The sequence below is a fragment of the Choloepus didactylus genome, chromosome 10, assembly GCF_015220235.1.
Source record: "Choloepus didactylus isolate mChoDid1 chromosome 10, mChoDid1.pri, whole genome shotgun sequence".
Lineage (NCBI taxonomy): Eukaryota > Metazoa > Chordata > Mammalia > Pilosa > Megalonychidae > Choloepus > Choloepus didactylus.
Window position 1 is genome coordinate 64182330 of NC_051316.1, and position 27734 is coordinate 64210063.

The 27734-nt window shown below is 35.4% G+C and overlaps 1 protein-coding gene across 1 annotated transcript in view; it reads left to right on the forward strand.

Annotated features, from left to right (window-relative positions):
• The window catches only part of CCDC171 (coiled-coil domain containing 171), a 524774-nt gene that overhangs the window by 179777 nt on the left and 317263 nt on the right, over window positions 1-27734 (forward strand). The window contains 5 exon segments of the mRNA XM_037797175.1: window positions 13139-13245; window positions 14975-15055; window positions 16082-16282; window positions 18834-19001; window positions 20604-20792. Of these exon segments, the coding sequence (XP_037653103.1) occupies window positions 13139-13245; window positions 14975-15055; window positions 16082-16282; window positions 18834-19001; window positions 20604-20792 (746 nt within the window).

Below are 27734 nucleotides of genomic sequence, written 5' to 3' on the forward strand. Positions count from 1 at the left end.
TTAATTTTTTTTTTTTTTTTTTTAAATTTCTTGAGGCTTGTTTTATGTCCCAGCTTATGGTCCCTTCTGGAGAAAGATCCGTGACCACTAGAGAAAAATGAGTGTCCTGGTGATTTGGGATGTAAGGTACTATATATTTCTGTTAAAATTCTCTATATCTCTTTCTCCTTTCTGTTGTTTCTCTGTTGGTAGGTCTCCCTTTAGAATTTGAAGTAGGGCAGGTCTTTTATTGGCAAAGTCTCTCAGCATTTGTTTGTCTGTGAAAAATTTAAGCTCTCCCTTGAATTTGAAGGAGAGTTTTGCTGGATAAAGTATTCTTGGTTGGAAATTTTTCTCTCTCAGAATTTTAAATATGTCATGCCACTGCCTTCTCGCTTTCATGGTGGCTGCTGAGTAGTCACAACTTAGTCTTATGTTGTTTGCTTTGTATGTAGTGAATTGCTTTTCTCTTGCTGCTTTCAGAACTTGCTCCTTCTCTTCAGTATTTGAGAGTCTGATCAGAATATGTCTCAGAGTGGGTTTATTTGGATTTATTCTATTTGGAGTTCGCTGGGCATTTATGCTTTGTGTATTTATATTGTGTAGAAGGTTGGGGAAGTTTTCCCCAACAATTTCTTTGCATACTCTTTCTAGACCTTTACCCTTCTCTTCCCCTTCTGGGACACAAATGAATCTGAAGTTTGGATGTTTTATTTTATCTATTGTATCCCTGAGATCCATTTCAATTTTTTTGATTTTTTTCTCCATTCTTTCTTTTGCTCTTTCATTTTCTGTTCTGTGGACTTCTAGGACACTGAGACGTTGTTCAGCTTCCTCTAGTCTTGTATTGTGAATATGCAGAGTCTTTTTAATTTGGCCAACAGTTTCTTTTATTTCCATGATATCTTCTATTTTTTTATTTACTCTTGCAATGTCTTCTTTATGCTCTTCTAGGGTCTTCTTTATGTCGCTTATATCTTGGGCCGTGGTCTTCTTGATGTCCTTTAAATCCTTTGCCATGTTTTCGTTCCTCGATTGTATTTCTTTGATTAATTCTGTGAGGAACTTTGTTTCTTCTGATAACTTGATTTGTGTGTTTGGAGTTGGATTCTCCATATCGTCTGGTTTTATCATATGCATTGAGATTTTCTGTTGTTTTTGGCCTCTTGGCATTTGCTCTGCTCAACAGGGTTCTTTCAATTTGTAAAAAAAAAACCTATCTAATTTTTCAGAAACACAGTTTGGTGACGTACACTTTCTCTAACTAACCGGTAGGTGGCGTCCGTGAGTCACCTATACCTCTCAAGTCAGTTCTCCACCTTGTCCCCGCAGTGTGTGGGGAAATGATTCTTGTGGGTTCCTGCCGGAGAACTCAGCCTGGGTGTGTTGCTGGAGCCCTCCGCCCTGAATGCGGCGCGCTTGTACGGGTGGCCAGGGAGGAAGGACAGCCTCAATATTCAAATCCCCCCGTTTCCCGGAGATTCAAGGACGCTGCAAGAGTCCAAGCCTTCATTTCATTTCAGCCCCAGCCCCTCTCTCTCGCTGTCCCACAAACCACCGGACTTGGTGTAGTTTCTCTGGGTTCTCCGAGTGGGTCCCCCCGCCCCAGCCATATATACTTTTTAAAATCAGATTTCACTTCCAAATAAAGACAATAGCAAAATTATGCTTTTGTTTAACATGATGCACCTATAATTAATACACAACAAATAGCATTAACTCTTTCCCAAAAATGAGGCTGTAAAGTCCCATATGACATTTTATCCATCTGTGGGTGACTCTTCTAGCTGAGTCACGTTCCCCTTTTGATACTTGAAACTTAAATACTGAATTACAAAGTTCACCATTATTAATCTTTTGCTAAAATAGAAGAATAGGAGAGGGGGAAAAAAAGAAAAATAATATGTGTAATGATACTCTTGTTGAAGTGCTGAAGAAATACTCATAAGTCCTTTTTTTCTCAGGTCATGTTACCATAGCTGGTATGTATAACTTTCTTCTTTCACTAGCCATACTATACTCCATTTGCTCTCAGCAAACATCTCAGGTGGGATATGTGAATGGTCTGTGCCATTCACAGTTCTATATGTGTGGGATTGTTGTAGTTTCCCATAAACTTGTATCATGGGACAAAGGCAATGGGTTCTCTGTGAAATGTTCTGCGTTCCTGACATACTCTTTCCTTACTTTATTAAGTTTCACCTTGTTAATCGGTATCGGTTGCTCCAGTACAGAAATAACCTTCTTTGCTTTTTGGTTTACCAGCATGAGGCACCCAAAAGTGGTGAAATAGCATTGTTAACTTTACTTTTCATGGAACCATTGCTGTGTCCCATGTTGGAAGCATTTCTCCTTGGGGAGTTAAGACTTCTAAATTGCATAGTCCACAGTTTCTGGGATGGGAAGTAAACATTTCACTAATGGATTAATAGTGGGGTGAACCAGTCCTGTTCCCAATCTTGTTTGCAATCTCTACCTGATTTTTAAATGGAATTTTATTGAGATATATTCACATACCAGATGATCATCCAGAGTGTACAGTGTTTCATGGTATCATCAAATAGTTGTGCATTCATCACTACAATCAATTTTTGAACATTTTCACTGCTCCATAAACACACAAAAATTAGAATAAAAATGAAAATAAAGAACACCCAAAACATTCCATTCCCCTTACCCATCCCCCCATTATTTATTTATCTGTCTTTATTTTCTCACTCTTCTGTCCATACACTGCATAAAGGGAGTGTTAGCCACAAAGCCACACCGTAAAAGCTATATAGTTATACAATCATTTTTAAGAATCAAGGCTACTGGATTACAGTTTAACAGTTTCAGGTATTTCCTTCTAGCTTTTCTATACTCTTAAAACTAAAAGGGGACATCTATACAACGCATGAGAGTTACCTCCAGAATGACCTCTTGATTCTATTTGAAACCTCTCAGCTACTGAAACTTTATTTTGTTTTCATTTCTCTTCCCCATTTTGGTCCAAGAAGGCTTTTTCAATCCCACAATGCCAAGTCCAGGCTCATCCCCTGGAGTCATGTCCCATGTTGCCAGGTAGATTTACACCCTTAGGAGACATGTCCCACATAGAGGGGAAGCAGTGTCGACTTAGAGAGGTCACATCTGAGCAACAAAAGAGGTTCTCTGGGGGTGACTCTTAGGCATAATTATAAGTAGGCTTAGCTTTTCCTTTGCAGGAATAAGTTTCATAAGGTCAAGCCCCAAGATTGAAGGGTTGGCCAATTAAATTAGTAGTCCCCAATGCTTGTGAGAATATCAGGAATTCCCCAGGTGGAGAAGTTTAAAATTTCTACAGTTTAAAATTTCCCCCCAGTCCCTCAAGGGGGCTTTGCAAATGCTTTTTTATTCTCTGTCCAAATTACTCTGGGATGTATCAGGGCATCACACTAACCTGTATAAATCAGCAAGATCTCACTCCCTATTCAAGGTTCCATGTAATTATCGTGTTTGAATAAACTGACCATAGAAGTTAAATTAGATAGTGTGCTACAGAAAATATAAATTTTACACCAAATAAACCTCTCTTCCTTTGGTTTCACACAGAAGTTGACATTTTAAAACACGGTCAATATCATCCTTTACCCTTTGGTCTGATTTGCCTTAGTCTTAAACAGAATAGCTTCATTCATGTCTCCAATTGAAGTCTGATCTCTTTTTCAGCTCTTTTAACAGTTGCTATATGGGGTAATGCTGACTTTCATGGCTGCAGAACTCTAGCTGTGAGTCTCAGGTGTCACACAGATGCCTGAAGTTCCAGGAAACGACCAGATTATACACAAAGAGCTCAGCATCTCAGAACCTAGAAATTAACTGTAACAACTTAGAAATAGGTGTGACTGCTGTAAGAGCTTACAATCTAGGAACCTTTGCAACAGGCCTTCCCCTGATAACCTGTGCTCTCACATTCAATTCCCAGAGTTTGCACGTTGTATTTAGTCTGTATTAGTGAGGCATTGTAATATTTGTTTTTTCATTTCTGGCTTATTTCACTCAGCATACTCAAGTTTCATTCACCTAATATTTGTGCCTCACTCTCCATCATTTTGAAAGACAGTTTGCTGGATACAGAATACTTATTTGGCAATTTTTTGCTTTCATCACTTTAAATCAGTATGTCATCCCACTGACTTCTTGCCTCCATGGTTTTTGATGAAAAACTGGCATTTAATCTTAGTGAGACTCTCATGTATGTGACATGTTTCTTCTCGGGGCTTTCAGAATCCTCTATCTTTTGTATTCAGTAGTTTGATTATAATATTCTGTGGTGTGGATCTATTTGGTTTTATCCTATTTGGAATTTGTTGAGCATCTTGGATGTGTACATTCATATCTTTCATTAAATTTGTGAAGTTTTCATCTATTATTTCTTTGAATATCCTCTCTGCTCCTTTCTCTCTTTTTTTCCTTCTGGGAATCCCACAATGTGTATATTGATATGCTTGTTGGTGGCCATGAGTTCTTCAGATTTTATTCACTTTTCTTCATTCTTTCCTCTTTCTTAGTTTTCTTATCTTCATGTTCACTGATTATTTTTTGTGCTAGTTCCAATCTGCTGTTGTTTGGGGTATTTTAAATATCTTTTGCTATGGTTTTCAGGTGTTTGCTTTTTTCCATCTCTTAATTGAAATTCTCTTCATATTCATCTATTATATTCCTGATTTCCTTTGATTCTTTGTCTGTGTTTTCCTTTAGTTATCTGAGAATATTTAGGACCATTTTGAAAAAGTCTTTGGTATGTCTGAGATGTGGTGTACTTGACAGTCTGTAATATTTTATCTGTTCCTTTCCATGAGCTATCATTTCCTGTTTTTTTTTGTTTTGTTTTGTTTTTGGTATGTTTTGTAATCTCTTGTTGCAGCCGTGACATTTTGAAATTTTAATGTGTTAACTCTGAAATAGACACTGAGACATTTGTTCTTTAAACTTGTATCCAGCTAGTATTATGACAGATTTTCTTGAATGCCAGGAACCAACAGAATCAAAAGAAAACAAACAAAAAGTACAAAACCAATCAAACAACAAGGAAAAAAAACACCTTTTCCAGTGTTTGTAGATTGCCCTTTGCTTGTGTTCTCCTTCAGAACTTAGCCATCCTAACAATGTGCTTAGAGAATAACCTGAGGCAAATGCTTAAGGTCCCATCTGTTTTTTTTTTTCTATGCATACATCTTGTCTTGGGCTTGCACACGTGGTCCGAGGATATCCCCTAGGACCCAAAGCCCCCCTTTCCCTATAAAACTGTTTCCTCACAGTCCCGTGTACTGCACTGTATGTCCCACAGGTAGCAATCCTTTGCCCCAGGCAGTTGTGATTTGACTGTTATCCTACAGCGTTTTGTAAGAGAGCTCTGTGACCTGCACTTACATGCAGGACATGTTCTGAGATGGCAAACCTGCAGTGAAGTCCTTAAGGCCACCACTAGACAGATTGGGAAGACATACATGCACCTACTATGTGCATTGATAGTTACTCCTCTTTCTGGAACTAGGACCTGGGGCCTGCACTAGGAGTGCTAGACGGTTCCATGCTGAGCTGGTGAGGGATAGGGGAGGGACGGGCAAGTGCGCTACATTTTAGGTTGCTTTTTTCTTGATTTAATGCTTTCTCTGTTACTGCAAACTTTTACCCGTATTCTGGAGCTTTGAGAAGTTGGTACTGCCGGAACTTGTTTGTTGTTTAAACCTTCTGTGGAGGAGCAGAGCTCTGGAATAACTCATTCCGCCATCTTGATCCCACTTGTCACAACTACTACAGTCACCATAAAATCTAATGAAGTTGAACCTGTTACAGAGTCTTTCTTCTTCTGAACCATGCTCAAAATTCAACTTCTAAGTTACTTGGTAATTGGTCAGGATATTGCCACCTCCAGTATCCAAAGATGCTCACTAGGCATTGTGCCTCTTTCTTAGAGATAGGAAAGTCACAGCAATTTGTCCTCCTTTGAAAGTATATCTTGTCAGACTACTTGACCCTTAGACATGGCAAAAAGGTGATTTACCATTTTGTATATATTATGCCCCCCAGAAAAAACCATGTTCTTTGATGCAGTCTTGTAGGGGCAGACTTATTAGTGTTGATTAAATTGGAACGTTTGGATTAGGTGGTTTCCATGGAGATGCGCCTCACCCAACTGTGGGTGATAACTCTGATTGGATTTAGTGTGGTCCTTGATTAGTTCATTAGAGCACTATATAAACTCAGACAGAAGGAGCTAGCTTGCCACAGCCAAGAGGGACACTTTGAAGACCGCACAGGAGCTGAGAGAGGAGCTGCAGATGAGAGACAGTTTGAAGACAGCTGTTGAGAGCAGACTATTGCTCTGGAGAAGCTAAGAGAGGACAAACACCCCGAGAGCAACTAAGAGTGATGTTTTTGAGGAACTGCAGCCTAGAGAGGAACATCCTGGGAGAAAGCCATTTGGAAGCCAGAACTTGGGGGCAGTCACCAGCCACAAGCCTTCCTAGCTAACAGAGGTTTTTTGGACACCATTGGCCATCCTCCAGTGAAGGTACCTGATTGTTGATGACTTACCTTACTTTATGGCCTTAAGACTGTAACTTTGTAACCAAATAAACACCCTTTATACAAGCCGATCTGTTTCTGGTGTTTTGCGAAAAGGCAGCATTAGCAAACTGGAACAGGTGGCAAGGCTCTGATTTTTTTTGAAATTTATTTTTACTTCCTGGCATACATGTTTCTTGCTATAGTGCTAGAGTGGTTGCTACTTTCTGCCCACCAGATCCAATTTGAATAATGTTATCAACTTAATATAGAACATAACTTAATATAGAACTAAGTGGAATGTGATATATTCTGGAATGGAGAGTTGATGAAGATTTCTACAGACTAGAGTATGATAGAGGGCTGGAGTTCATATAACTTTGAGGTGGGGCAGTGAAGGGGTATTGCTGACTCTGCCAGCTGAAAGAAACTTTCTGGTAGTCTTTATAAATGGTATAAAGAAATATCTTCAGGTGCCAGGAAATGTGCTGATTTGCTTCAGCAGCGAAACTACATCTTTAATTGCAGCTGCAATTGTAGGAACTATGTGATTATACTTACGGTTATTCGCTGTCATTTTCTAAGATCCATTTGTATTCTGCATAGGCCACATTGGTGAGTTGAATGGTGATGTTGTAGGAATCACCAACCCCTTATCTTTCAAGTCCTTAACAGAGGCACTAATCCTTACATTCCCTCTAGGAATGTGAAACTACTTTTGATTTACTATTTTGTAGGTAAAGTTATACTGACTTTCTCCTTTCTTACAAGTTTTTTCCTTGTAATATCCCTCACTCCTTGAGTAAAGCAACCATTGCAGAGATTTTACCAATTGCTGTGTTTTTCTATTCTAATTCTGTATACCAGTCTGGGAAAAGAATCATTCAGGTACCTAATGGTTGAAAGCCACTACTTTCTTTTGTGTTGATTTAAGTTCTTGTGATACCCAGAATAGAGCTTTTCTGCTTATACAAATTAGATAAGATTAAGTGGGCTGTCCATCATTTTAGTCCTAGGAACATCATGATCAATTAGCCAATGCCAAAGATCTTTATGGGTCAAACCATTTTGATGATCACTTTGGCTTCACTACCCACTGTGATAGCCATGTCCCCTTTGTCTCTGGAAGGTTAAGTGCCACTACTTGGCCTGTGAGATCCCATCATTATTGTTAAATTCAGGGAACCAAGCTTGATGGCATCATTTTCCACTGTTATTCTTGGCCTTTTAGCAATACAAAACTCACAAAGGATGCTGGGGTTCCCCTCACCAAGGTATTTCCTAAGTCTTGGTGAAGTGAGTGTTTTTTGGACCATCCCAAGGTGGCAGAGTGGGTGAGCAGGATTTACATAATATATCCTCTCCATATGTTAGAAAAGTTATATGCCATTTTCCTTAAAACTCTGGAATTGGCACCAGTGTTTGCAAGATAATAAAGATGCTTATTTTGACCTCAATGGATTAGAAGAGTTAACATACAGAATATGGACTGAATTTGTAAAGTCTGACTACCAACAAATATGTTTATATCTAGTGCTTTTAGAATGAAAAAGGGATTATCTGTAGTCATCAATATATATTAAATGTTTGGTTTCATAGGTGAAATAAAATCATTTTAATGTTTTTTTTTTCACTAGGTAACAGGAAATTAACATTAAACAGTGGTTTATTTTTTCTAACTGTTCTGAAGATACACATGACTACTCATGTTCTATAACAGATACCTTTTTAAAAACATACAATAGCCCATTCTTATATTATTTCTCCGTATTTCTTTTTCTTTTTTTTTTTTTTTTAACTTTCCCTTCTTTTTTAAATCAACTGTATGAAAAAAAAAGTTAAAAAGAAAACAAACATACAATAAAAGAACATTTCAAAGAGACCATAACAAGGGAGTAAGAAAAAGACAACTAACCTAAGATAACTGCTTAACTTCCAACATGTTCCTACTTTACCCCAAGAAAGTTACATAATATAGCAACATTTCCGTGAACTTGTTCCTACTACAACCATCAGAAATTAACAGACCATAGTCATTTCTGGGCATCCCCAGAACGTTAAATAGCTTATCTGTTCTTCCTGGATTATTGTTCCCCCTTCCTTAATTGCTCTCTACTGCTAGTTCCCCTACATTCTACATTATAAACCATTTGTTTTACATTTTTCAAAGTTCACATTAGTGGTAGCATATAATATTTCTCTTTTTGTGCCTGGCTTATTTCGCTCAGCATTATGTCTTCAAGGTTCATCCATGTTGTCATATGTTTCACCAGATCGTTCCTTCTTACTGCCGCGTAGTATTCCATCGTGTGTATATACCACATTTTATTTATCCACTCATCTGTTGAAGGACATTTGGGTTGTTTCCATCTCTTGGCAATTGTGAATAATGCTGCTATGAACATTGGCGTGCAGATATCTGTTCGTGTCACTGCTTTCCGATCTTCCGGGTATATACCGAGAAGTGCAATCGCTGGATCGAATGGTAGCTCTATATCTAGTTTTCTAAGGAACTGCCAGACTGACTTCCAGAGTGGCTGAACCATTATACAGTCCCACCAACAATGAATAAGAGTTCCAATTTCTCCACATCCCCTCCAGCATTTGTAGTTTCCTGTTTGTTTAATGGCAGCCATTCTAATCGGTGTTAGATGGTATCTCATTGTGGTCTTAATTTGCATCTCTCTAATAGCTAGTGAAGCTGAACATTTTTTCATGTGTTTCTTGGCCATTTGTATTTCCTCTTCAGAGAACTGTCTTTTCATATCTTTTGCCCATTTTATAATTGGGCTGTCTGTACTATTGTCATTGAGTTGTAGGATTTCTTTGTATATGCAAGATATCAGTCTTTTGTCAGATACATGGTTTCCAAAAATTTTTTCCCATTGAGTTGGCTGCCTCTTTACCTTTTTGAGAAATTCCTTTGAGGTGCAGAAACTTCTAAGCTTGAGGAGTTCCCATTTATCTATTTTCTCTTTTGTTGCTTGTGCTTTGGGTGTAAAGTCTAGGAAGTGGCCTCCTAATACTAGGTCTTGAAGATGTTTTCCTACATTATCTTCTAGGAGTTTTATGGTACTTTCTTTTATATTGAGATCTTTGGTCCATTTTGAGTTAATTTTTGTGTAGGGGGTGAGGTAGGGGTCCTCTTTCATTCTTTTGGATATGGATATCCAACTCTCCCAGCCCCATTTGTTGAAAAGACCATTATGGCTCAGTTCGGTGACTTTGGGGGCCTTATCGAAGATCAGTCGGCCATAGATCTGAGGGTCTATCTCTGAATTCTCGATTCGATTCCATTGATCTATATGTCTATCTTTGTGCCAGTACCATGCTGTCTTGGCAACTGTGGCTTTATAATAAGCTTCAAAGTCAGGGAGTGTAAGTCCTCCCACTTTGTTTTTCTTTTTTAGAGTGTCTTTAGCAATTCGAGGCATCTTCCCTTTCCAAATAAATTTGATAACTAGCTTTTCCAAGTCTGCAAAGTAGGTTGTTGGAATTTTGATTGGGATTGCATTGAATCTGTAGATGAGTTTGGGTAGAATTGACATCTTAATGACATTTAGCCTTCCTATCCATGAACATGGAATATTTTTCCATCTTTTAAGGTCCCCTTCTATTTCTTTTAGTAGAGTTATGTAGTTTTCTTTGTATAGGTCTTTTACATCTTTGGTTAAGTTGATTCCTAGGTACTTGATTTTTTTAGTTGCTATTGAAAATGGTATCTTTTTCTTGAGTGTCTCTTCAGTTTGTTCATTTCTAGCATATAGAAACATTACTGACTTATGTGCATTAATCTTGTATCCCGCTACTTTGCTAAATTTGTTTATTAGCTCTAGTAGGTGTATCGTTGATTTCTCAGGATTTTCTAGATATAAGATCATATCATCTGCAAACAATGACAGTTTTACTTCTTCTTTTCCAATTTGGATGCCTTTTATTTCTTTGTCTTGCCGGATTGCCCTGGCTAGCACTTCCAGCACAATGTTGAATAACAGTGGTGACAGCGGGCATCCTTGTCTTGTTCCTGATCATATTTCTTAATAATTTTCCCCTTTTGTGGTTTTTGTAGGAGACTGAAATAGATGTTTTAGAAGGTGGAGGAGATAGACTTATTTCATTATTGCAGTTCACTGTTTCTGCTGCATGTTTCTGAGGTTATAACACGAGTTTGGGAAACTGTGGTATATGTGAATCATGTAAAAATATTTAGTTTTTGTGCTTGGCTGAAAGGAAACATTTAAACAGAATATCTGGAACTTTTTCTTCTACCCCAGCCCCTCCTGTTGGGGTACTAATTCAATGAAAAGATTTACTAAGTAAACATGAGTCGAAACCTACTTAAGAGTGAGAGGAAGAGATAACAGGCTGAAAGTATAGGTGGAGTCCATGTACAGAGACACGTGTAGTTTAGGGAGAGGGAGAGAGAGACTCAGAAGATTTTGAGTTGGGTGTTGTTGAAATGTAAATTGTTCCTTACAAATGCTGTTCTTTATTTGTACTGTACCCTTTGAAAAACCAGTTATGACCACTGTTCAACCTATTTGACTGCTCTTTATCTTTGAGCTTTTAAACCTTCCTCTAAGAAGATAGCTTTAATAGCCATCTTTTGTGAGGCCATAGTACAGTGATTAAACTATTATTAGTTTAAATCAAATCAGTCTTGTAGGTTCTGGATCCAGAGGGACCTTTTTATAATTTTTAAAAATTTTGTTATGTCAGAGGACCAGTAAGTATTTCTTTATGTAATGGCTGTGGATGGGAACATAAAGCATACTTTGTATGTCAACTGAGCATTATTGTATAAACATTTTCAGGCAAAAAATTTTTGTTTTGAAAGAATGTAAGAATGTTCATGGGTCAGCAAGGAGAGGACATTTTGTCCCCTTATCCCCAATACTCACATTAAGATGATTTTAGTCTTCTGAATTTCTAAGAGGAAGTTTTCTCCCTTATTGTAAAAGCTAGGATATTTCCTGAGTGTCCTTGAATGATTTATTCATAGCCTAAGTGTGTAGTAGCAAAAGAAAAGAATTATGCATACATTTTTTATATTGTGCAAGAGAGCAATTTTAAAATAATATATTTGGTAAGACCCTTAACAAATTTTTTAATGAGTTGGCTTTCCAGCTCCTAGTCGTTTCAGTGAGCATGGTCTCCTCCATTATCATGGCTCAGAGCACTGTTTTTTAATCCCCGCCCCCAACTTGGATATGTGTGGTTCTCACATCACTTTTGGTTTTTAAGTTAAATACTTGTATCCTGTTTAAGTATGTCTATCTTGTGCCTATACTTAAGACAGTGTTAAAATTATATTTTGAAAAATGTCACGTTTTACCCAAAAGTAAAATACTGCATATCATCATATTCTGAGATGAATAAAAGTGGCCCATCATAGCTATTTATTATTTTCCCCTTCCTTCCTTTCTCTCTTCTTTCTTTCCCTTTATTATTGTCTTCTTTCCCCCATACTCCCAAAAATTCCAGTAATTGAACACTTGAAGAATGGATGAATGCTCTCATGTAATTATTTGTTTAGTGTCTCCCTCCCATTAGATTGGGGGAAGCTCTGTGAGGACAGAGATCAAACCAATCTTATTCACCTCTTTATGCGTAATACCTAGGATTAGTACATAGTAGGAATTCAGTAAATTTGTTGAATGAATGAATAATAAAACATATCTTGTGAATGCTTCTTTTAAAAATTACCTTGATGGAAAATGTCTTTTTTATCTATTGAAATATTTACATTATAAAATGGAATGGGGAGAAATTATAATAGAAATAGAAAAATATTTTCAATAAAAATGTTTTCAATAAAAACCAATTTTGCTACTTGTTTTTTAACATTTGAAGAGCAGTGCAAAAAGTAATCAATTTAAAGTGGTTTTGGAAACTAAACTTTTGATTATTTTGGATTGATATTTTGAACTATATTTGACCATGTGACTCTGATTAGCTCAATTAACTTATGTTCCAACTAAATTAAAATTGTTTGAAGGCATAATATGGAAGTACACATATTTTTACAATGAGTATCAGTTTTAAGGGTTTTAATTGAAACATGATGTGGGCCTGTGTATAAAAATAATATTTTTATTATTTATTTTGAGCTGTAACTTGAGAATTTTAAGTATTGAAGAAAATTTCCAAGCATAACAGAAAAGTATATGCTCTTGGGTTCAAAAGTTATTATTTAAGCAAAATAGTTTATTATAAAAGGTCTGACTGATCAGAAACACAAGGATCAAAGTAAATGTATGTAACTCCCTGAAACAATGTTCATATAGACCATTCTGTTAATTGTGGATAACAGGTGCATACCAACAGTTCAGTTATTTAGTAGATAGAAAAAAAAGAGAAACAACTAACTACTGTCTACGTTGTGGACCTCCTTAATGTAGAATGCCAAAAATTTGAACTCAATATATTATTAACTTTATTTTGGCCACTTGTTTAGAAAGGCTATTAATATTTGGCCATGTAACAGTATACTTTGGAGAATAAAATTCTACTCAGTGTTTCATGTTTTTTCAGCTCTGCTTAATTGTAATATTTTTATTACTGTTTGCTTAGCTTTTGTCTCCTTGTGACTTTAAGGGCTTTATTTTTATCCTATATTTTTCTTTAGGTACCCACAAGGACAAAGATAAACCTCCCAGCTTCTCTGTTGTCCTTGAGACTTTGAGGCGTACCTTGACAGATTACCAGAACAAGCTGGAAGATGCATCTAATGAGGTAAAACTTGTACTGTTTGGCTCCACACATATAGCCTTCAGCCTACAGCAGTATGTATCCCTTGCATGCTACAAAGGTCAAAAAGATTGGAGATGTTGAATTGACAGCTTCACAGACACAAAAATTATAAATTTCTGTTGCTGTTCTTCCTTTAAGAGTGGCTTAAAGTCGCGTCTCACTTATGTTTTTGTAATTCTTTCAGCCACACTACTATTTTCAAAGTTAAAAAAATGCTGTCACTTCTTGGTCTTCATAATTTATCAATTTTAATTTTATAAAAAAGCTATTCAGGTTAAGTTAATGTTAAATGTTAATATGTTTTTATGGCATTTGCAATAGTTAGGTTTTGTCACTGTTTTAAGTTTAAGATTTTTATAAATTGTGAGTCTTAATAAAAAAATTTAAAAAGTCATTGAAGAAAAACGATATCAGTTTTCATCCTTTAAAGGGAATAAAGTGTTGTTAGAGGTTTTTAAAAACAAATCTGTATCATCTAGCCTGGGATTTTTTGGTTTGCTGATTGAAAAATCTCATGCTTCTATTTATCATCTCATTTGTATTGTATATTGTATAGATTGATATGGGTATTAAAATGTTTTATGAATTTGTGCTTTAAAAATAAGAGTTTGTTTAGTTGCATCTTGTCAGATTAGTGCCTATGAAGTAATTACATTAAATACAATTAGTTAATGAAACAATGAACAGATTGTTTGAACCAAAGACAAACTACGTAATTTGTTTTTTTTTCTTTTTTATAATACAAAAGGCCATAAAATCTTTACATTTCACACTCGAAAAGACATTTATTTTACTTTAGTTTACTAAAGTGAACAAAGAAGAAAAGTGAGTTACCTGAATGCCCTCTGTGATTGTTCAGAAGGCACAAAAGAAAATGACCGTTGAAATTATTAAATTTCTATAAAGAACAAATCTTGCTAAGTCTTTCCCAGTGAGACAAGACAACCTGTATTGTTAGTAGTTTATGAAACTCTTCTGAGGCCTAGGTCTGGAAGCTGCAGGATAACTAGGAACATATTACCCACAGCGAATTGTTATTTGGGAGGATGAATGTCACATGATCCTCAGCACAGTTGAAAAGTCGACTCAGCAGGCTTTGGCTTAGTAATGCGCTTTGTTGTGAACCAGTGCCAGAGACAGCAGTGGGGAAACCAAGGGGGTGGCTGCAAAGAAAGCAAAAAGAGCAGTCTGACAGAAAGAAGAATGAACTGTCAAAGAAAATAAATCACAAGCAGCGCAGGACCAACTGATGACCTGCCACAAGCCTTCCCAGTAGGACTGCATGTGACTGACCCTGAAGTTGTCATATGGAGTGTGAGACCAGTGAATACCCTCATGATGTATAGAAAGAATAGTTTTCTGTTCTGTCTTTTTTTTCTTTCCTTATAGATGCCACTGCTTCTGGCATTTTGGTCCAGTAGGATTTTAAGAATAAAATTATATTTGTTTACAGTAAGAATGAAATCCCTTATCCAGACATCTAGTAATAATATAATAACATCACTGACATTTTAAGCTTGAATGCTTTCTTTTCATTTTAGCCATGTGAACTTGTGATAGAAGCTACACAGCAGTTAAGTAAAAGGAATAATTTAAGACATTATTATTGAAAAATTAGTGTTTACGTTATTGTGTAAAAAAACTTGTAAGGATTAGCTTTTGAGTTACCCTCTCTTAAAAATGGTAAAAAAGTTATATTTTATCTCAACAGCTAAATGATGCTAAGGAAAAGTCATCTAGTGAACTTGATTCTACTAAACAGAAGCTAGAGACACATACTAAAAATATAAAGGTATTATGATTTAGAGTAACTTTTTTCTCTTATGTTGAGAAATAAAGAACTATGTTTCTAGAGAGATATCTGAAAATATAGCTTCCATTTTTTCTTAAATATATTTGGATGCAATTTAATTCTTTTATTGCTGATAAAAGTAACAAGAATTTTTTTTTAATGAAACTTGATTGCAAAGTGTTTCGGTTTAAGGAAAAATTCATTTCCCAGATTTAATTATAATGTCATAAATGTATAAAATGACTTAATATTTAATTTCCAGCCTTAAATACATCTTAAAAATATTTTGCATATGCATATCAGTATTTGGAATCAGTTTTCATCAATTTTCGGGTGGAGCTATTGTTTTAGTATATCATGCCTGATAATGGCTGAGACCACACCTGGCCAAAGTCCAGGACACCAGTTTATTTTCTGGACTGGTTTTATGTACTACATCTTTGCAAAATTATACTGTGGCAACTTCAGAGATGCACAGTATTGTTGGAATTTTTTTTGTGTTGGTTTATGTTGATTTTGTCATGGATACACTTTAATAGAATTTGTTAAGCTTAAGTAATAAATAATTCAGCAGATTTTTATGCTGCTTATTTGAGATTTCTTTTAGTATTTGGAATGACATTAGAAAGAAAGTGTTTTTATAGTTAATGTAAAAGATTTATTTTAAAAATGTTATTTAAATGTTATTTAAAATAATTGAGCTACCAAGTTATTTTTTCATAATGAGTTGAAAGGAAAACTCCATTTTAAAATCTTTTTGAAATAAGACATCTTATTAACATTTTATGTAAGTGTTAAAATATAACAAATTTTCTTATTTTTTAGCTAAACTATGCACTTGGAAAATATAATTAAATGTAATACTTTAATGTTTACCATTACTAGCAAATGCTTGCCTTTAAGATTTTTTTATGTTAAAGCTTTGAAATTCTTCTTTATGTATTTTATATTCACCCCCCTGCCCCACCCCCACTGCCTGTTATTGACCAGACTTCCTACAATGCCTTTATTTGGTGCCTCTGACAGGACCTTCAGGACAAACTGGCTGATGTCAATAAAGAGTTAAGTCATTTACGCACTAAATGTGCAGACAGAGAGGCTTTAATAAGCACTTTAAAAATGGAACTACAAAATGTGCTGCACTGTTGGGAGAAAGAAAAGGCACGAGCAGCCCAATCTGAAAGTGATCTCCAGAAGCTTTCCCAGGCTTTCCATAAGGATACTGAGGTATTACCTGAGACAAAATGACTGTCAAGAAAGACCTTTCACTAATCTTGGTTTATACATCAAGTGACTATTTTTACCCTTATTTGATTCAATTAAAAAAAATTGTTATGAGTATTTGGAAATATTCATGACAACTGCAAAATCAGTGACTCTACTGCTTTTGTTTTATCTTGTTTTGTGATTTAACCTTTCTGTCAGTTCTACAGCTAATTTTGACTGTTGTAGAAAATCAAATCTCATGAAGGTATGTTCCTAGCAGTCCTTTGAAGGTTTGTCTATTTGCCAATGATGAAATTATTTTTTATTTCACTATTTCAGTAGCTTGGTATGGTGGAGAGAGTATGATTTTTGCAATTAAGAAGCCTTGGACTTGGATCATGGTGCTTCTATTTACAAACTTCGTCTCTTCAAATCTTAGTTTCCCTATTTGTAAAACAGGAATATCTGCTTTAATAGAAAGTCTTCTTACTCTTTATGATCATGGGATGTTAACAGAAATTTAGAAAAGCGGAAGTCCCACAAAATTAAAACTTTTCACTGGGATCATCTGGAGAGTTGCTTATCCATTTGTATTTATTAATAACTTCTTAAAATATTATGATAAAACTTTCACAATTTGTGTGAACCTATGTGAATAGAATGGTTACTTATGTTTTCTTTTATCCATGGAATATAGAACAAGTCTAGCTAGTGTGGAACTGGTTTATCTGAGTTGTCTTGCATATTGTGTTCATTACTCCAATAAATATGAACGCTAATGCCAAGAGAGTAAGGAAACATTCTTTCCACCCTTATTACAGGCTGGGATTTAAATTGTGTCCACATGAAGGAGTTGGAATTGTTCTACACATCAGAGAATCATTAAAGTTAAGGAAACTAGAAGCCTGACTGTTGTAAAGTCAGCATGTCTACAGCGTTGTGGTTGGCTTCAACATGTGTGAATTGATTTTGGGTCTTAGGATTCTTTTTTTCATGCCAAATGGATGATTATCATGCTTGGTTTATCACAGTCCAACCAAAAAGGATATAATGGCTACAAAACGAATTATCCTTGGGGATGAGCTCAATCATCTGGTGAAATGTGGAGGGAGAAAGATTTTAGTGCCTGAATATTACATTTGGTTACTTACGTTTAATAAGGTTTTTAACATCTCAACCTGTTTGAAGAATGCAAAAACCGTCTTTAACTGCTTATGAAAGGAAAAGGCATAGAATATTTATGAAGCCTCTTCTGATTTTGTAACTCATTTGTGGTTGTAACTACATGTTCAAATTTCTTGGTTTTTAAATTATTGTATTTGGAAAAAAGTAAGGCTGTATATAACATGAATAAAATATATGTATTTTGATGTATATTGGAAAACTCCCTAGAATTTCTACTTATAAAATTTTTGCATATGCTATAATTAGTTTTTCTTACTTAGAAGATTAGAATTTGTTTTTTTTTTTTTCCTCTCTTGTATTTTCTTCTTTTAAAATTTAGTTATCTTTTCCTGCTCATCTGTTAAAAAATCTTTAGGGAACTCATTTTATCTACACAAAATGCTCACTTTACAGTTTCACTATTACGTTTGAGGTCAATGCTTTGGAACTTACCGAAGTGTCTTGAAACAGAACCTTATAAAGAGAGCCATTTGGCATTTTAGTAAGTAAACCCTCCTTTGTGTTCAAAACAGATGAGTTTTTGTTTTGTTTTGTTTTGTTTTTTTTACTGAATTCTACATTATAGTGTTTCTAGGTCATTCATTCATTTAGCAATGAACGGTTTATTTATTGCAAGAGCAATATGACTTAAAGGGCTTTTAAAATATATTTGTATTTGGACATTTTGAAAGTATGTGTTGGGCAACCATGTCCATTTTCTTTTTTTCCCATTTCTTTGTAATATTTAAACACAAATGCCCAGTGTGCCAAATGCTATGTGAACTTATAAGGAGGGAAAACCAATGAGTCCATCCTCCATATCTTTGATAACATAGTCTGCTTTGCCTAGGGGCTTGCAATAGATTTCCTATATGTGGTGAGCAAACTGGAATCTCTGGAGGAGGAGTAATTGTTTACAAGTAAAGTATGGAGATTGGTAAAATTTTTTCTTTGACAGAGTCAAATAACACTCTTCTCTTTTTTTGACTTAAATAACATCTGTTTTGGCAAATGTAATATGAAATAGAATCACTGTGCTGACTTACAGATAGAAGGGACTAGAAATGACTAGACCAGTTACGTTGTGTTAGAGCTGAAGAAGCCGAGGTCTGGATGGCTGCTTGCTCAGATCACATGCTCATCAGTAGCTGAGCTGGGTCAGAATCCTGGTCCTCTGGCTTCTAGATTTCAGATTTCATTTTTGAATACCATGTGCAAGCAAATACAAATATTCTATCTGATGCTTAGTTTTGAAAGTAAAAAATGTCATCGAAATGACAATATTCTGAGACTTGAATATTTTAATTATTTTACAGGTTTTGGAAATAAATTCTTCAGCATGTTATATTATGTGTTTTACTTCTTAAAATGTTTTATGCTGGATTTGATTTCTCTTTTTTCCTCACAGGAGAAGCTAACCTTTCTTCATACCTTGTATCAGCACTTGGTAGCAGGATGTGTTCTCATAAAACAACCAGAAGGCATGCTGGATAAATTCTCTTGGTCTGAGCTTTGCGCAGTGTTGCAGGAGAATGTTGATGCTCTGATCGCAGACCTGAACAGGGCTAATGAGAAGGTAACTGTCCTCAGGCACCCGATACCTCTATTAAATTCAGTGACATTTGTCCACATCACAGTATCATTAAGAGGGGCTGACATTCATCTTATTTCAAAAAGAATTTGGATGTTAATAATTCAATACCATTAATTATGGCTTGTCTACAACTCAGTTTGATGCCATTGCTATGGGCATGTAAATGTGACTGAAGTCTGTATGAAGTCTCTAAGCTCCACTTTCTGTGCAGGACATGCTAATACTACTAGCCAGTATTAGCCACAGGGACCTAATTAAAAGAAAATAAATTAATCTTACTGATGAAGCAATTCAAAGAACTTAGTCATTTACATTAATAAACCAACTCTTTATCTTAGCATAAAATTGAAAAAAGATACAGTTATTCAAAAACATGTTCTTAAAATTCTTGGCTTAGAAATTATGAGGTGTTATATTAAAAGGTACTTAAAAATTTTTAATTATATGTTTATGACTTGTTTCTTGGAATGTAACAAACTATACATTACAAAACCTCTTCCATGCTTTAGTATGTAAGAAATATATTTTGCAAGAGAAAACTGTAGACTTTTATAGTTACTTACCATTTCACACGTCTAGGAATTCAGTCTTTCCGAAAAATATTTTTAAAACCTTCTTTTGGTTATGGTAAATTAAACTGATGTAGCAGACCAACATATGCTACCACTGAAGATACTAATTTTTATCCTGGATCTATTGAACTGGTCAGAACTATGTTTATGTGTTCTAGTTTCCAGGTCTTGGTTACATTGACATTTTTTCTTAAGACACAGGAAGAGGAAAACTGTTCCGTAAGGTTTTTTTCACCTGTTGAGGTAATGAAACAGCATGTTGGCCCAATTTCAGGATGAAATTTCTTATTACTGAACATTTTACCTTGGTCTGACACAACCACAGGCACTGAAGAATAGGATTGAGGGTTTGAGGAAAAAAATTTGTGGGAAGCATAGAGTCTGTTCATGATTGTGGATGTATGTATAAAGGGTTTGAAAATTTTGTTCATGAGTGTGGATATGTGTACAAAGGGTTTTAAAATTATGGATAATTAAAATGTGTGTGTATGCTTAACCCTCTGAGATGACATTATGTTTTTAATAGTTTTTCATAGTTTCAGGATATCATTAATGGAAACATGTTAGAAGATGAGGATTTTTCTTTCAGTGTTTTGAATGTGAAATAAAAGTTGGTTGGAACATTGTGCTTTGTTATATGTAAAATGTTTGCAGATTTGTAAATCTCATTTATACACTTCATTTCTCATTGAAATTGCCAAGTAGCTTGATCTTTGTTTCCATAAATAAGAATACTTTTCTTAATCATCCCAGTAAATTTGCTTATAGAATGAGTAACTTGATTAGAAAGAGAAGAGTAAAAAATTGTTGTCTGAGTATGCAAATGGCCCCATTTTTTCTAAAATCTGATGATTTAAGTTGCTATTTCGTGTCTCAATTTCTATATTTACATTTTAACTTAAAATTTTTATATGATCTTGAGGAATAAAATATAAGAGAAAAATTTTGCTTTCTTTTTTGTGAGGGGCTAATGCAAAGAAATGAATATTCTGTGTTTCATTCCCCCATTTAGATAAGTCATCTGGAATATATTTGTAAAAACAAGTCTGACACAATGAGAGAGCTTCAGCAGACTCAGGAAGACACTTTTAACAAAGTGGCAGAGCAGATCAAAGCTCAAGAGAGCTGCTGGCAGAAACAAAAGAAGGAACTGGAGCTGCAGTATTCTGAACTCCTCCTGGAGGTACAGAAGAGGGCACAGGTATGCTACCTCTACAAATAGCTTTTTAAAAAATGATATACCCAAGCTTTAAATATTTCATGTGTTTTCTTTAATAACCAAAACAATTTAAAACTACTTGAGAACCACATAGCTCTTATTTAACAATACATACATGAACATGCAAATATACACCCATATATAAATTGAAGGACGTGTTTGTTATGTGTGTGTGTGTGTGCTAAAGATTGTCTTTCATGTAAGTTTGGAAGTATATGAGTTTCTATTTAAAACATGATAGAATGCATTCATTACTCAAATAACTGTTAAAATTGTATTTCCTTTTTAAAATAAACATTTAAAAGATTTAGTACAATATTTGTCAGGTTTAGGGTAGGAATCTTTTTATCCAGTTTACTCTATTCAGGGTGTTCCTACGTGAACCATCATTTTGTTTCATTTGTGGCTGAAATTTGACATACCTGCTGACATAGGAACTAGAGTCATAGTTGCAGGCCCTTTAGCAAAATAATTTACTGCGAGATGAATTGTCTTCTGGGTTGGATTTGATTGAAAACAGAATCATATTTTTTCATATACAAGCTATTGTCAATATTATTTATACTGTTAACTGCTATCCCTGGCCAATTGGCAATAACAGAATGATAATGTATTCTTTTTAGTATTGAATTGAATAATGGATCATTTTTGTTCCCAAGATAGGATACTCAGGAATCAGAAGGTGACATGTTTTTTCCATAGTTGATTTACTATTTCACCTCTTTCTTTGGTCCATTCATGCTTGTATTAAGTCTGATTTAAAAAACAAACAAAAACAACCTATAGTTTTTTGTTTGCCAATAACAGGTTACAGATTGCATGAAATCAGACCATTCTCTTTTTCCAAACTTAATGACTACTACAGAGACTTGAATGAGTGAATGTACTCTGTAAAAGTAGCCATTTTTTCACTATATGTGGGGTACTTTATAAATGCTCTGTATTTCTACTATTGAAGTAAAAGACTCAAACAGTTTATTTTATATTAATTTTTTTTATTGAGGAATAGTGACATACATTGAAGCATACAGATCTTAAGTGTACAATTTAGTGGTTTTTAAATGTAAATACCTATGTAGTCATCACCTCACATAAGAATTAGAACATTTTCATCACCTCAGAAAGTTTGCTTATGTCCTCTTCCAGTCAATTTCCACTCCCCACAGGTAACCACTGTTCTGATTCCTATCACCATAGATTAGTTTTGTCTCTCTGTGAATTTCATATACATGGAATCATTCAGTATAGTCTTTAGTATATGGATTATTTCACTGAAATAGTGTTTTTGATGTTCATCCATGTTGCATGTATTCAGCAGTTCATTCTTTTCTATGGTTGAGTAGTATTCCATTTTATAACTACACCACAACTTTTTTATCCATTCTTAAGTTGATGGATATTTGGGTTGTTTACAGTTTTTGGCTATTATAAATGGAATTGCTACAAAAATTATTGTACAAGTCTTTTGCAGACATGTGTTTTCATTTCTTTTGGCTAGCCTCTAAGAATGCAATTGCTGGGTCATAGGATAGGTCTATGTTTATAAAAAACTGTTGAAGTTTTTGTACAAAATGGTTGTTTTTTTCCAAAATGGAAAAACTTTTTTCTAAAGTTTTTTTTTCCAAAATGGTTCCAAAATCATTTTATACTCCCACTAGCAATGTTTGGGAGTTCTAGTTGTTCTGAATCCTCTTGCAACATCAGGTATTTCCATTCTTTTTAATTTAATAATCCTAATGGTTTTAAAACGGTATTCCATTGTGGTTTTAATTCACATTTTCCTGGTGACTATGATGTTGAGCACTTTCCATATTCTTACTGACTATTCATATATCTTCTTCTGTGAAGTGTCTCTTCAAGTGTTTTTCACCATTTAAAAAATTGGATTGTGTGTATTTTTGTTATTGATTACTAAGAGTTCTTCATATAGTCTGGATTCAAGTCCTTTGACCTATATGTGTATCATAGATATTTTCTCCCAATCTCTGGCTTACCTTTTCTTTTTTTAATATGTCTTATGAGGAGAAGTTTCAAAATTTTAGTCCAATTTATAAATATTTTCTTCTTTAGTTACTTTTATGTGCTAAGAAATCTTTATGTAGCCCAAGATTGTATATATAATCTCATATGGTTTCTTCTAGGGATTTTATAGTTTTAGCTTTTGTGTTTAGGTATATGATCCATCTCAAATTATTTTTGTTTGTGATGTTAGCTAGAGGCAGAGAGTCATTATGCCTTTTACATGTTATTGTTCTCACTCCATTTGTTGAAAAAATTCACTTTCTTCATTGAATAGCCTTGGTTCCTTTATAAAAACCAATTGGACAATCAATTCAAGATGGCAGATTAGGAGAGTGAGAGCAAAAGACTTCTCCGTGAAGAACACTAGGTAAAAGAAAGTCCTCCAGAATACCAGTTCCAGCATTGCATTGGCTGGGCAAGGTCTGCTAAATCCACAGGGACTGTGCACTTAGTGAAACCAAGACTCTGGGCTCAGAAACGAGTGAGTGAGGCTGCTGGGGAAACAGCAGCCACACTGTGGTTGGGAGAAACTGGGGGTCAGCATTTGGAGATGGATTAGTTTAAAAACCCCAAAAGCAGCTGTGGGTGGCAGCGAGAGCCATGCAGTCAAGCGTGGTGGAGAGTGCCTTCCACACCCTAGGCTCTCAACTCAGTATCTGGCATGGACAATAGCCTTTGCACACCTGCAGCTAATTGTCCCAGAGCTAGGAAGGCGGAGGTCCACAGAAGGAAGAAATTACCATGCCTCATACAGCCATTTTCTCAGCAGGCTGGGAATGCTCCTGGCATGGTGACATGGCCCAGAGCTTCCCTAGGGGACTGCGCTTGCCTGTGACTTGAGCAGTCTTCACAGACTGAGGGCACAGCTTGGAGGTGGGGTCCCACATGGAAGTCCCAAGGGACCTACACCAGTCCCAGGGACTTGTGGGCCCACAGCAGAGAGAGACTGTGGGGAGTCTGAGCTGAAGGGTTGGGCTCATGCAACAGCTTTATGTCTACAAGAACAGCTGAGAGATTTGAGTTTTAAAGCTGTCTTCCCTCCCTAACTGCACAGGGCACACCCCCCACCTTCAGGGCTTGTTGCACCAACTATGCATGGAAATGTGGTGCACTGTCTGGACCCTCACAAGATTCAAACCTCCACTCGCTGCATAGATGAAGTTGGGGAGAACTGGCTTGAGGGTAATAGGTGGCTCGGGGGTGCCACCTGCTGGTAAGTGCACTCCACCAAGCTGCAGCTCTGACAAATTATAGATAATTGTTCAAATAAGTCTGCATATCCTAAAAGAACCCTATCAAGATAAGCAAATGCCAAGAGGCCAAAAACAACAGAAAACTTTAAAGCATATGAAGAAACCAGAAGATATGGATAACCCAAACCAAACACCCAAATCAAAAAATCAGAGGAGATACAGTACTTGGAGCAATTAATCAAAGAAGCAATCACAAACAACAACATCATGGCACAGGATATAAAGGACATCAAGAAGACCCTAGAATAGCATAAAGAAGAATTTGCAAGAGTAAATAAAAAAGTGATCTTATGGAAATAAAAGAAACTGTTGGTCAAATTAAAAAGATTCTGGATACACACAGTACCAGATTAGAGGAAGCTGAGGAAAGAATAAGTGAACTCAAAGAGTGCAGAATGGAAAGTGAAAGTACAAAAGAAAAAATGGAGAAAAAAATGGAAAAAAAAATCGAAATGGATCTCAGGGATATGATGGACAACACAAAGCACACAAATATACGAATCATTGGTGTTCCAGAAGGGGAAGAGAAGGGTAAAGGTCTAGGAAGAGTAATCAAAGAAATTGTTGGGGAAAACTTCCCAACCCTTCTAAACAACATAAATATGCAAATCATAGATGCCCAACGAACTCCAAACAGAATAAATCCAAATAAACCCACTCCGAGACATATTCTGATCAGATTGCCAAATGCTGAAGAGAAGGAGCAAGTTCTGGAAGGAGAAAGAAAGAAGCAATTCACCACATACGAGGGAAACAACATAAGACTAAACAGTGACTACTCAGCAGCCACTATGGAGGCAAGAAGGCAGTGGTATGATGTATTTAAAATTCTGAAAGAGAAAAATTGCCAACCCCAAATTCTTTACCCAGCAAAGCTCTCCTTCAGATTTGAGGGAGAGCTTAAAATCTTCAGAGACAAACAAATCCTGAGAGAATTTGCTAACAAAAGATCTGCCGTACAAGAGATAACAAAAGGACCCCTACTGGCAGAGCAACAAAGAAAAGAGAGAGATGTATGGAGAAGAGTTCATAACTAAAGAGATTTAGTAAGGGTATGTTAAAGGAAATAGAGAGAGAGAGGGGAGAAATATATATGACAAACATAAACCAAAGGATAAGATGGCTGATTCAAGAAATGCCTTCACATTAATAACATTGAATGTGAATTAAAATCCCTCATTAAAAGACATAGATCGGTAGAATGGATTAAAAAATATGAACCATCAACATGTTGCTTACTAGAGACTCATCGTAGACACAGGTAGACAAAGAAATTGAAAGTGAAAGGATGGAAAAAAAATATTCCATGCAAGCTACAGTCAAAAGAAAGCAGGAGTAGCAATATTAATCTCAAATAAAATAAACTTTAAATGCAAGAATGTTATGAGAGACAAAGAAGGTCACTATATACTAATAAAAGGGACAATTCAACAAAAAGAAATAACAATCATAAATGTCTGTGCACCCAGTCAAGGTGCTCCAAAATACCTGAGACAAACATTGGCAAAACTGAAGGAAGCAATAGATGTTTCCACAATAATTGTGGGATACTTTAACACATCACTCTCTCCTATAGATAGATCAACCAGACAGAGGACCAATAAGGAAATTGAAAACCTAAACAATCTGATAAATGAATTAGATTTAACAGACATGTATAGAACATCACATCCCAAATCACCAGGATGCACATTCTTCTCTAGTGCTCACAGAACTTTCTCCAGAATAGATCATATTCTGGGCCATAAAACAAGCCTCAGTAAATTAAAAAAGATTGAAATTATTCAAAGTACATTCTCTGATCACAATGGAATACAATTAGAAGTCAATAACCATCAGAGACTTAGAAAATTCACAAATATCTGGAGGTTAAACAACACACTCCTAAACAATCAGTGGGTTAAAGAGGAAATAGCAAGAGAAATTGCTAAATATATAGAGATGAATGAAAATGAAAACAATATATCAAAACTTATGGGATGCAGCAAAGGTGGTATTGAGGGGGAAATTTATAGCTCTAAATGCGTACATTAAAAAGAAAGAAAGAGCTAAAATCAAAGAACTCATGGAACAACTGAAGAAGCTAGAAATTGAACAGCAAACTAATCCTAAACCAAGTAGAAGAAAAGAAATAACAAGGATTAAAGCAGAATAAATGAAAAGGGAACAAAAAAACAATAGAGAGAATAAATAACACCAAGGGTTGGTTCTTTGAGAAGATGAACAAGATTGACAAGCCCCTCGCTAGACTGACAAAATCAACAAGAGAGAAGACCCAAATAAACAAAATAATAAATGAGAGACATTCCTGTGAATCCTGAAGAAATTTAGAAAATTATAAGAGGATATTATGAACAACTGTATGCCAAAAAAACCTAGATAATGTAGGGGAAATGAACAATTTCCTGGAAATACATGAACAACCTAGACTGACCAGAGAAGAAATAGAAGACCTCAACCAACAAAGAGATCCAACCAGTCCTCAAAAAGCTTCCCACAAATAAATGCCCAGGGCCGGTTGGCTTCACAGGGGAGTTCTACCAAACTTTCCAAAAAGAACTGACACCAGTCTTACTTAAACTCTTTCAAAATATTGAAGAAAAGGGAACACTACCTAACTCATTTTATGACACTAACATCACTCTAATACCAATACCAGGTAAAGATGCTACAAGAAAGGAAATCTACCTAATGAATATAGATGCAAAAATTCTCAACAAAATACTTGCAAATCGAATCCAAAGACATGCTAAAAAAATCACACACCATGACCAAGTGGAGTTCATTCCAGGCATGCAAGGATGGTTCAACATAAAAAAAAATCAATCAATGTATTATAACACATTAACAAATCAAAAGAGAAAAATCAAATGCTCATCTCAATAGATGCTGAAAAAGCATTCAACAAAATACAGTATCCTTTTTTGATAAAAACACTTCAAAAGGTAGGAATAGTAGGATACTTCCTCAATATGATAAAGGGCATATGTGAAAAACCCACAAACAGCATAGTACTCAATGGTGAGAGACTGAAAGCCTTCCCTCTAAGATCAGGAACAAAACAAGGACGCCCACAGTCACCATTATTATTCAACATTGTGCTAGAAGTGCTAGCCAGAGCAATCTGACAAGACAAAGAAATAAAACGCATCCAAGTTGGAAAGGAAGAAGTAAAACTGTCATTATTTGCAGATGATATGATCTTATATCTGGAAAACCCTGAGAAATCAACGACACAGCTATTTGAGCTAAAAAAACAAATTTAGCAAAGTAGCGGGATACGAGATTAATGCACGTAAGTCTGTAATGTTCCTATACACTAGAAATGACCTAACTTAAGAGACACTCAAGAAAAGATACCATTCTTAATAGTAACTAAAAAAATCAAGTACCTAAATAAACTTAACCAAAGATGTAAAAGACATATACATAGGAAACTACATAACTTTACTGAAAGAAATAGAAGTTGACCTAAAAAGATGGAAAAATATTCCTTGTTCATGGATAGGAAGGCTAAATGTCATTAAGATATCAATTCTACCCAAACTCATCTACAGATTCAATGCAATTCCTATCACAGTTCCAACAACTTGCTTTGCAGACTTGGAAAACTACTTATCAAATTTATATGGAAGGGGTAGATGTCTTA